The following is a 12,545-nucleotide window of genomic DNA, read 5'->3' as shown; positions in this document are numbered from 1 at the left end:
GTCTGCTTGTAAGTACTCTGTGTGTGTGCACCGTCATCCCTGTTAAAAAAAAAACACAGTTGCCAGAATGATATATAAAGCAACTATTGTAATGGTTGTGATGAGACTGGGTGGGTGTAGCCATTGTCGTAAACAATAAATGGATCCTTTCATTATATTGCTGAAAACTCTCTTCCCATCATTCCCAGCGTGCTCCATGACAATGTAGTGACCTGCAGAGTGGGCTTTGTAGACGAAAGCATGTGTGAAGGCTAATTTTAGAGCTGCTTGTGGTGTTCAAGTGAGAGTTTGTGTGCTGTGCTGGAGGAAAGACTCCTGAGCACAAGTGCAGGAGATTGTTGTGCTCATTACAGTGGTAAGCAGCTGCTTAATTGTCCACTCAAGTAATGAGACATGAGAATGACATTCAAGTGGGCGCCCCTGTGAGTGCATAAAAGAGGGTGTGAAAAAAATGTTTTTTTTCAAATAAATCATTATTTTTACTTGTAACAATTATTAATCGATCCAAAATATATATATATATATATATATATATATATATATATATATATATACAGATATATATATATATATATATATATATATATATATATACAAACCCCGTTTCCATTTGAGATGGGAAATTGTGTTAGATGTAAATATAAACGGAATACAATGATTTGCAAATCATTTTCAACCCATATTCAGTTGAATATGCAACAAAGACAACATATTTGATCTTCAAACTGATAAACTTTTTTTGTTGTTGCAAATAATCATTATCTTTAGAATTTGATGCCAGCAACACGTGACAAAGAAGTTGGGAAAAGTGGCAATAAATACTGATAAAGTTGAGGAATGCTCATCAAACACTAATTTGGAACATCCCACAGGTGTGCAGGCTAATTGGGAACAGGTGGGTGCCATGATTGGGTATAAAAACAGCTTCCCAAAAAATGTGCAGTCTTTCACAAGAAAGAATGGGGCGAGGTACACCCCTTTGTCCACAACGGCGTGAGCAAATAGTCAAACAGTTTAAGAACAACGTGTCTCAAAGTACAATTGCAAGAAATTTAGGGATTTCAACATCTACGCTCCATAATATCATCAAAAGGTTCAGAGAATCCGGAGAAATCACTCCACGTAAGCGGCATGGCCGGAAACCAACATTGAATGACCGTTACCTTCGATCCCTCAGACCGCACCGTATCAAAAACCGACAGCAATCTCTAAAGGATATCACCACATGGGCTCAGGAACACTTCAGGAAACCACTGTCACTAAATAGTTTTTCGCTACATCTGTAAGTGCAAGTTAAAGCTCTACAATGCAAAGCGAAAGCCATTTATCAACAACATCCAAAAACGCCGCCGGCTTCTCTGGGCCCAGGATCATCTAAGATGGACTGATGCAAAGTGGAAAAGGGTTCTGTGGTCTTCTGACTAGTCCACATTTCAAATTTTTTGGGGAAATATTCGACATGGTGTCATCAGGACCAAAGGGGAAGTATACCATCCAGACTGTTGTCGACGCAAAGTTCAAAAGCCAGCATCTGTGATGGTATGGGGGTGCATTAGTGCCCAAGGCATGGGTAACTTACACATCTGTGAAGGCACCATTAATGCTGAAAGGTACATACAGGTTTTGGAACAACATATGCTGCCATCTAAGCGCCGTCTTTTTCATGGACGCCCCTGCTTATTTCAGCAAGACAATGCCAAGCCACATTCAGCATGTGTTACAACAGCGTGGCTTTGTAAAAATAGAGTGCGGGTACTTTCCTGGCCCGCCTGCAGTCCAGACCTGTCTCCCATGGGGAATGTGTGGCTCATTATGAAGCGTAAAATACGACAGCGGAGAACCCGGACTGTTGAACGACTGAAGCTCTACATAAAACAAGAATGGGAAAGAATTCCACTTCCAAAGCTTCAACAATTAGTTTCCTCAGTTCCCAAACGTTTGAGTGTTGTTAAAAGAAAAGGTGATGTAACACAGTGGTGAACATGCCCTTTCCCAACTACTTTGGCACTTGTTGCAGCCATGAAATTTTAGGTTAATTATTATTTGCAAAAAAAAATTAGGTTTATGAGTTTGAACATCAAATATCTTGTCTTTCTAGCGCATTCAACTGAATATGGGTTGAAAAGGATTTGCAAATTATTGTATTCCGTTTATATTTATATCTAACACAATTTCCCAACTCATATGGAAACGGGGTTTGTAGTGTATATGCTATCGTTCATTCATTCATTTTTCAAAGTAACTTTTCACAGGGCAAGTAACCCGATTTGGCAACTTAAACATAAGTCAGATGGCCCCACTCAGCTTGACTATTAGCCAGTTAAATCATGCCCTCTGTCAACACAGAACATTGTTAACACTTAAGCGCTTTGAGTCACAAGAGAAAAAGCACTACATAAACATAATCCACTTCACACATTGTATACATGACTAAAGGTATAATAAATGTCATGAAAGAAAAGTTTCCAAGTAAGTTGATGAGTACTTCATTAAGAGGTTACATATGCAGAACAGAATCATGTGACTGATTAGGGTTATTCAGATTAAGGTTATTCAGATCCGAGCAATATTTTCTTTTGGCAGATGCAGAAAGTGATACACGGCTTTGGTTCTCCGGCTGCATGGCTTTTGACCCGGGTGACACCAGAGGAAATGTAGCAGGAGCCATGACACATAGTGCCCGGGGTCCACATCCCACCGGGGCCCAGAAGACCAGGGCACGCATAGAAGATGCTGAAACAGCCTTGCACTGACAACAGTGCTCACTTCAGCATATTTGTGGATAAATAAGGATTTAAAGGCCTACTGAAATGAGATGTTCTTATGTAAACGGGGATAGCAGGTCCATTCTATGTGTCATACTTGATCAGTTCGCGATATAGACATATTTTTGCTGAAAGGATTTAGTAGAGAACATCCACGATAAAGTTCGCAACTTTTGGTGGCTAATAAAAAAGCCTTGCCTGTACCGGAAGTAGCAGACGATGTGCGTGTGACGTCACGGGTTGTGGAGCTCCTCACATCTGAACATTGTTTACAATCATGGCCACCAGCAGCGAGAGCGATTCGGACCGAGAAAGCGACAATTTCCCCAGGATGAAAGATTCGTGGATGAGGAAAGTGAGAGTAAAGGACTAGAAAAAAAAAAAAAGACGGCAGAGCGATTCAGATATTAGACAAATTTATTAGGATAATTCCAGAAAATCCCTTATCTGCTTATTGTGCAACTAGTGTTTTAGTGAGATTATATGGTCGTACCTGTACAACCTGAAGGTCGGAGGGGTGTGGCCACGGGTGTGGTAACCGCCAGTGTCTCAGAAGGAAACCACGTTTCTCGACGAGGCGAAGGCGGCGCCGGTCTGAGATTTATTTATTTTTTCCTCCTCCACGGTGGAAGCATCCGACGGTCGGGGGCGGCCGGTGGGAGGAGGCAAGAGAGTCCCCAGCTGCCTCTTTAACAGGTGCAGGAGGAACGACGCAAGCTCTCCGCTCATGTCAACGGTAAGAGCCGACTTATTACCACCATTTTGTCACCGAAACCTGCCGGTTGACATGTGGTAGGGAACCATGTTTGCTTGACCGCTCTGTTCCATAGTAAAGCTTCATCGTCATCTTTCGGGAATGTAAACAATGAAACACCGGCTGTGTTTGTGTTGCTAAAGGTGGCCGCAATTCACCGCTTCCCACCTACAGCTTTCTTCTTTGACGTCTCCATTATTCATTAAACAAATTGCAAAAGATTCAGCAACACAGATGTCCATAACACTGTGGAATTATGCGATGAAAACAGACGACTTATAGCTGTGAACGGTGCTGGACCAAAATGTCCTCTACAATGCGTGACGCCACGCGCACGCGTCATCATAACGCGACGTTTTAGCATGATACTTCCGCGCGAAATTTAAAATTGCAATTTAGTAAACTAAACCGGCCGTATTGGCATGTGTTGCAATGTTAATATTTCATCATTGATGTATAAACTATCAGACTGCGTGGTCGGTAATAGTGGGTTTCAGTAGGCCTTTAAAAACCTTGTTTAGGTACATTTTATATAACACGACCCCAAAGGGAATAAGCGGTAGAAAATGGATGGATGGACAATAGAATAGAACTAAATTATGTGTGTGGCCCCATTTCAGTCTTTAATGTTTTTTTGTTAACACCTCAGCAGTGTGTTTGTAAAAGTGACTACGTTGGTGCTTTCTCATTTTCTCAAGTCGGGAGAGCTTACTCAATGTTAAAAACCTTAGTCAGTCCTAAACAGTTTTTTATGCTTAGGCCATAACACAGGTTTCAACTCAAGGCCCGCGGGCCAGATTTGGCCCGCCATGTCATTATATATGGCCCGCAAAAGCCTGGAAATAATTTGTGCCAATAAAATACCTTATATTTTCTTTTTTCACTTTCTTATTTTCTGACTAAAAAGGTATTACTTCTTTTTTATTTTGACAGGAAAAAAATAGTGTTCAATATTGCAACATACCATATTTCCTTGACAAGCGGGTATATAGTATGCGCCTGCCTAGAATTACTGCCGGATCAAACTCGTTTCGCAAACTATTATTTTTATTACCGCATGTCTAGAATTTCCGCCGGATCAAACTCGTTTCGCCAAATAATTAGCACATGCCGAGAATTTCCGCCGGGTCAAACTCGTCACGTCACGAGTGACACTTCACCAGTCATCATTTTCAAAATGGAGGTGGCTGATTTCAATCATTTGAAATTGCATAAAGGGAAGAAGATTAAGAGCTATTCTGTATGATTTAAGGTCCAAGTTATTGAATATGCTAAAAAGAACAGTAAGCAGCTATTTTTTATTAATATACCGTAGCTGCGTGTGTCAAATATGAGTCATTAAATGACTCCCGCCTCCTGGTGGTAGAGGGCGCTAGTGATCCTTCTTGCGACTACTCGGCTACAGAAGAAGTGACAACAAGCAGCAAGAGTGAGCAGCGATCGTTTATTTTTTCCTCTCGCTTGCACTTTTAACATGGAGGATTACATATCTAAAATAAAACAGTTTTTTAAACTGGAATTTCAATCGAAGCAGGAGGTAATAAAGGAAGATCTCCATCGAGACAGAGAGACTTTTAAAATTGAAGAAAGATAAGGAAGACTTCTATAAACAAGTTATCGATGCTTTTGATCAGAAGGAGCTGAGCATGGACTTCATTTATAAGTAAAGGTAAGACCATAAAAACTTTTTTTAAATTAAATGTGCTTTTCATGATGGTATCCTTACATCACACTCAAATTTATAAGCGCAGGCCTAAATTTATCGCATGCCTTTGGTAAATGCCGGAGTGAGAAGAGGTTTTAAATTAATTAGCGCCCTGGCGGCAATTCAAGAAAATATGGTATATTCAATTATCTAACTTTTTTACTAAAAATTCAAATAAATTCTTAAATATCTGCTTAATTTAAGGCTGTGAATCAAGTTGTCTATTTAATTGTAGACTAAAAAAATCACCAATAGATTTTTACTGTAAAATTTACAAAGTTTTTTACAGCATGTTACTGTAAGTTGAAAAACAACCAAGGTTTGTTTTTTTTTACGGTAAAATTCTGTCGACTGAGCTGTAAGTTTTTTTTTTCTTACCGTAAAATCCACAGTTGATGTTTTTACGGTGTATTATTGTAACTGTAATAACGATACCACATTTTATTATGGTAAAAAACGGGCAGCTGATTTGCCAAAATAAAATTTTAAAATGTTTTCTATTTTTGTAAAAAAAAAAAAAAAAATCAATAAAATAATAAGAATAATAAAACACCATATATTTTACAGTAAACATTTGGCAAAAAACAGTGGTAAAATACAGATTTTTTTTACAGCATGTTACTGTAAGTTGTATTAAAATGATCAATGTTTTTTTGTTTTTTTACAGTAAAATTTTGTCGACTGAGCGGTCAGTTTTTTCCATAGTTGATGTTTTTTTACTGTATTTCTGTAAATGGAATAATGGTACCACATTTTATTATTGTAAAAAACTGGCAGCTGAGTTGCCAAAATAAAATAAAAATATGTTTTCTATTGTAAAAAACTGAAAATTATAATAAAATAAAAAACAATATATTTTTCAACTGTTCTTTACACTGTGCATCTAAAAAAAGGTAAAATAATCGAATTAATTAGGCAAATGCATCAATTATTTAATGTTACAAGCGGCCCTCTTATGGCAGCCTAGTTCGACACCCCTGGAGTGTTAAAACTGGCAGCTAAGATGCCAAAATATATTTTTTCTATTGATGTAAAAAAATTATAAAAATGATAATAAATAAAATACAAATAAAATTGTAATTCAAAAAAACACACAATATATTTTTCAATTTTTCGTCACACTGAACGTAAAAAAAAAAAGGTAAAATAATCAAATTCTGCCCTCTAATGGCAGCCATGACTGCGGTGTGGCCCTCAATGAAAACCAGTTTCACATCCCTGGCATAGAGTGTTAATGCCAAGGTAAGCAGCGGACTCTACAAACTCAATGATCCATTTGACTGGGACTCTTAATACTTTTGTAACAGTGAATTGTGGGAAAGACGTTGCATTCCAGAGGTAACTCCTCATCTGGCTCTGCTTTTCCAATAAAATATCCCGCTGCTAGCAGTTTGCTGAGGGAATAAGCTAAAATTAGGCAAAGGTGGAAGCTGCAAAGTAGTCCTCACGGGTTGATGTTATTGCCGTGGAGGCTTATCCTGTTCTCCAGGCAAGTACATGACAGGGAGGGAGTGGCGGGCTCGTTGCAGAGATTATGCCAAGACTGGCACAGACTCCAATGTGTGTCGACATTGGACACAATTATTAAGAAACATCTTAGCTGACGGTTGAGTCATCAACAACATCTGCACAAACAAGAGTTCTTGAAACTAGCAGTAGACATTACGAGCCATGACATCACGGGGGAAACAAAGGGAGTGATCACGAGGAAAAACAAAAAAAGAGAGAAACGCTGCAATGGAAGATTTGTTCCACTTGGATGATAATCTCTCTGGCTCCCTTTGGCCATTTTAACACAATGTCAAACAAAAAGCCTCTCCGCATGCTTGGTGAAGAGCCTGTGCCATCACGGTGTGTTGCAGACACAACGAGGCAAAGACAAACGTGGAGAGGAAATAGGACTCTGTGTTGTGAGCATGATCTCAGTGCAGCCAGGGAGGGGATGTGTGGCGTTACGTCAGAATGTGTGGGAGTGGACACAGATGCACTGGAAGGGAAGGAAGCGGAGGGTAAGACAAATATACATGAGTGATGAGAACAGCAGGCGGGCCGGGTGGACAAATAGATCAGGTAACACCTGAGTCCTTAGTGTTATGGTCCTATAAATCAGTGTTTTTCAACCACTAGTGTGTCGCCAGATACAGTCTGGTGTGCCGTGGGAGATTATCTATGTGGAGAGGCGGAGCCAGCGAGCGAGCAGCGGGGCAGGGCATGCTGGAGCCCGGCCCAAGATGGCGGCGAGGAGGCGTAGAATGCGGCCGAGTGGAGTGGCAGGGTGTGCCGGGAGCAACGGCGCAGTCATGTGCAGGTGTGTGGATCGCGCACCAGTACACAATTAACTTATCTCCTCACGATGTATAAAAGAGGAGGAGGAGGAGCGATCGGGGCAGAAGGAGGAGGAGAGCCCGCAGCAGTGACAGAGGAACGGAAACAAAGAGCAGAGGAGGACGATGACGGCGACGGTGGCTGAAAAGCGGACCGTGAGCGAGCAATGGAGAGGAGCAGCTGAAAAGCGATCCGACTTGAAGACAATAAACGCAAGTCAAACCTGCTCAAAGCAATGTCCTTCCTGGGAGGTCCATTGAACCCGTGCGACGACAGCGTGAGTCGTCCACAATCTAATTTCACCTGTTTGGGTTAAAAATATTTTTTGCAAACAAGTAATTATAGTCTGCAAATGATGTGTTGTTGTTGAGTGTCGGTTATGTCTAGAGCAGTGGTTCTCAATCTTTTTCCAGTGATGTACCCCCTGTGACCATTTTTTAAATTCAAGTACCCCCTAATTTTTTGGGTTGAATAAAAGAGATAAGGAAGTAAAATACAGCACTACCGTATTTCCTTGAATTACCACCAGGGCGCTAATTAATTTAAAACCTCTTCTCACTCCGGTGCTTACCAAAGGCATGCGGTAAAGGCAAGCATGCGCTAATTATCTTAAAACCTCTTTTCACTCCGGCGCTTACCAAAGGCATGCGGTAAATTTAGGCCTGCGCTTAAAAATTGAAGTGTGATGTAAGGATACCATCATGAAAAGCACATTTAATAAAAAAAAACGTTATTATGGTGTTACCTTTACTTATAAATGAAGTCCACGCGCAGCTCCTTCTGATCAAAAGCATCGATAACTTGTTTATAGAAGTCTTCCTTATCTTTCTTCAGTTTTAAAAGTCTCTTTCTCGATGGAGATCTTCCTTTATTACCGCCTGCTTCGATTGAAAGTCCAGTTTGGAAAACTGTTTTATTTTAGTTATGTAATCCTCCATGTTAAAAGTGCAAGCCAGTAGAAAAAATAAACGATCGCTGCTCACTCTTTCTGCCACTTCTTCTGCAGCGGAGTTTTCGCAAGAAGGATCACTAGCGCCCTCTACCACCAGGAGGCGGGAGTCATTTAATGACTCATTTGACACACGCAGCTACGGTATATTAATAAAACATAGCTGCTTACTGTTCTTTTTAGCATATTTAATAGCTTGGACCTTTAATCCTACTGAATAGTTCTTAATCTTCTTCCCTTTATGCAATTTCAAATGATTGAAATCAGCCTCCTCCATTTTCAAAATGATGACAAGTGAAGTGTCACTCGTGACGTGACGAGTTTGACCCGGCGGAAATTCTAGACATGCGCTAATAAAAATAATATTTTGCGAAAGGAGTTTGACCCGGCAGTAATTCTAGGCAGGCGCATACTGTATACCCGGCGGCAATTCAAGGAAATACGGTATATGCAGAATTGTAGGCTACTTCTTCCCTAAATGCTGCTGCATGATCGTTGTCAGTGGAACTCACTTCTCCCAGGGAAGAAAGGCTAATGGGGATGTGGAGATGTGAGCAGATGGGCCAACTCTGATCAGTAGCTGACACCCCTTAGGGAAGCCCGGGGTGACTGCAGAGCATTTTTAAACACGAGGAGAAGAACACTCGAGACAAACAGAAAAAGGACCCAGACAAAGTCAACCAGATGCTCTGACAAAGTTTAAATCTGGAGGTCTAAGTCATGAAGTTGTCCACTCAGACATCCACGAATGACATCTGCCCACCAGACACTTTAAGCCGTCTATTAGTGTCTTGCAAATCTGTTATTTCTCCTCAGTTTGTGGTGCTTATAGCTGTCCTGCAAGCCAGTTACTGGTTCAAATGTGCCTCTCTCAGGGAACAATGCAACTCAACCACATAGTTACCTCAACTTAAGAGTGCACAAGCTTAAGACTGTTTTGAGATAAGAGCTGCATTGGCTAGTTGTTATGCTTTGAGTTGTAAACAAACACTTTTGTTACAAGCATCCTCGCTCTGATAGAAAATCAATCAATCAATCAATGTTTATTTATATAGCCCTAAATCACAAATGTCTCAAAGGACTGTACAAACCACTACGACTACGACATCCTCGGAAGAACCCACATAAGGGCAAGGAGAACTCACACCCGGCGGGACGCCAGTGATAATGATGACTATGAGAACCTTGGGCAACTCCCCCCCCCAAATGCTAGAGTGAAGCCCAGTGGTGTGTCGCCAGGGCCAGCAAGACCTTCTCTGCTGGCCTAACATAACCAGAAATCATCATCATGATTAAAGATACAAATTAGTTTTTATTGACTTTCCCTAAATATTAAAAATATTCATATTCTCTTCATGTCATATTATGCTCCTTCCAGTGCTGTTGTTTTTAGGTTGGAGTTTTTAATCCAATTAAAATTCAGATAGCTTATGTTGCCAGGCTTGTAGGGAACATATAGCCTCCGTGTTTTTTTCCTGACCTAACGTATATTCCGCTCTACCCCGGTATTGAGCAATGTATAACGGATAAACTACAGAAACATCAACTATATATTTATATACAAATATATATATACATACACACACACACACACACACACTCATATACATAAATACACACATATATATATACATATACACATATATATATATATATATATATATATATATATATATACATACACACACATACACACACACATATATACAGTCCATCCAGCCATCTATTTTCTACCACTTATTCCCTTTTGGGGTCGCGGGGACGCTGGCGCCTATCTCAGCTACAATCGGGCGGAAGGCGGGATACACCCTGGACAAGTCGCAATCTCATCACAGGGCCAACACAGATAGACAGACAACATTCACACTCACATTCACACACTAGGGACCATTTAGTGTTGCCAATCAACCTATCCCCAGGTGCATGTCTACACATACATACATACATACATACATACATACATATATATATATATATATATATATATATATATATATATATATACACACACATACACATATATATATATATACACATACACATACATACACATATATATATACACGTGCGCACACGCACGATACATCATCTCGACTCTGTCATTTATTTTAATTCAGTATTTATTATGCCAAAGTTAGTTTTTCTTCTTAAAAGGCATATTGACTGTTAACAATGGGCTGTTTTGGGGGGTAAGCACCAATCCAATTGTCACCTCAACTGGAGGAGTTGAATAATTGAGATACATGTTTTAAGTTGAGAGCGCCGTCACAGGACCAAGTAAGCTCGAAAGTTGATGTACTACTGGACATGGAAAATACACAACATCATGTGTCTTGCATTTGTCTGCTGCCAAATCTTCTACCTTGTTATCTTAGTGTACATGCTGAGGTGTGTTTGCATCCTACTTGGACATAAAGCAGGTTGAAAGTTGTACCTTGTTATGTGCTAGTGTACATGCTGAGGTGTGTTATCATCCTACCTGGACATAAAGCAGGTTGAGCTGAACAGGGTCCCGCGAGTCCACGTTCTGGTCCGAGTAGAAGAACTTGCGTCTGAGCAGCAGCATCTCACTCTCCTCCACTCCCTGCTCTCTGAAGGTCCTGCTGTGGTCCAGCCAGTTCACTGCCAAGCAACACACACACACAAACACACACACACACACACACATACACACACACACACACGCGCACACACAGCATGTTGGCAGCGCCACTCAAATAGTACCAATAATACCAAGATGTGAATAGAGGGCCGCTGAGGGTGAAATTAACCAAGCACTTTAGGAACTGGAAGACACAGCAGCTTAGTTGGATAATCTTCTTAATTAATTGTGAAGATGTCAAAATCTTGTCAGGGTGTTGTTTTCTGCGGAAATTAAAAGAAAGGAGCTGCTCCCGCGTGCTGTATGAATGTTTTGTGATGATCATTTATGTCCTCTGGGGGAAAATTAGATGTTATTTCATTAAACTTTGACACGACTGTGCAGTAAATTGAAAAAAACAAACAAACAGATGTTCAAAAGACCATACAAGATCAGTAATAGAAAATTATGAAGACAGACTATTTTCAATTCATGTTTGTTTTAACTAAGAATAAGAACAATGATGAACTGAGACCTACTATATTAAAAACAACAACATAATATATAATTATGAGATGGATGTGGCATCTGAAACAAAATGTATGTTTTATATGCAGAATCCATCCAACCCACCCACCCTAGAACAATATCATAGTAGGGTTGTCCCGATGCCAATATTTTGGTACCCGTGCTGGTTGTTTATGTGCTCTATCGTCAATGATTATTTGTCACGTGTTGTTGGCATCAAATTCTAAAGTTAATGATTATTTGAAAAAAAAAAAAAAAGTTTATCAGTTTGAACATCAAATATGTTGTCTTTGTAGCATATTCAACTGAATATTGGTTGAAAATGATTTGCAAATCATTGTATTCTGTTTATATTTACATCTAACACAATTTCCCAACTCATATGGAAACGGGGTTTGTGTATATATATATATATATATATATATATATATATATATATATATTAGGGATGCACCGATTAATCGGTAACCGAATATATTCGGCCGAATATGGCAAAAAAAGCCACATTCTGCCTTCGGTGGAATGAGTTAAAAACAAGGCCGAATAGTGGCGTGTGACGCAATTTTTTGACGCGGTGACGCAATCAACCAACGTGCAGTGACGTGGTGACGTTGGGATATGTTGTGTACCTGTATAAGTATATGAGGTTACAAGCACACACTTATTGAGATTTAGTGGGGCCTCTGTTTGCATTATTAGCCTGTTGTGTAGGCTACCTGTATAAGTGTAAGAGGTTACAAGCACACACTTAATTGAGATTTACTTGAGCCTTCTGTTTCCATTATTAACATATCTACTGTGGCTAAGCAGACTTTTGCCAAAAGGACAATAATTCATTTGTTGTGGGTTTATCCACTTTAATGCACTTCATTTTTTTTTGGAATGCATGTTTTGTTTGAAGGCCTAATATAAATGAAAAACTGTGCTTTTTTTGAAAA

General features: G+C 39.8%; 1 protein-coding gene across 1 annotated transcript in view; it reads right to left on the bottom strand.

Annotated features, from left to right (window-relative positions):
- The window catches only part of tln2b (talin 2b), a 242,937-nt gene that overhangs the window by 159,475 nt on the left and 70,917 nt on the right, over nucleotides 1-12,545 (bottom strand). The window contains 1 exon segment of the mRNA XM_061918043.1: nucleotides 10,978-11,120. Within this exon segment, the coding sequence (XP_061774027.1) occupies nucleotides 10,978-11,120 (143 nt within the window).

Source organism: Nerophis ophidion, linkage group LG12 (genome assembly GCF_033978795.1).
Source record: "Nerophis ophidion isolate RoL-2023_Sa linkage group LG12, RoL_Noph_v1.0, whole genome shotgun sequence".
Classification (NCBI taxonomy): Eukaryota; Metazoa; Chordata; class Actinopteri; order Syngnathiformes; family Syngnathidae; genus Nerophis; species Nerophis ophidion.
This window is presented reverse-complemented; position numbering and strand designations above follow the sequence as displayed.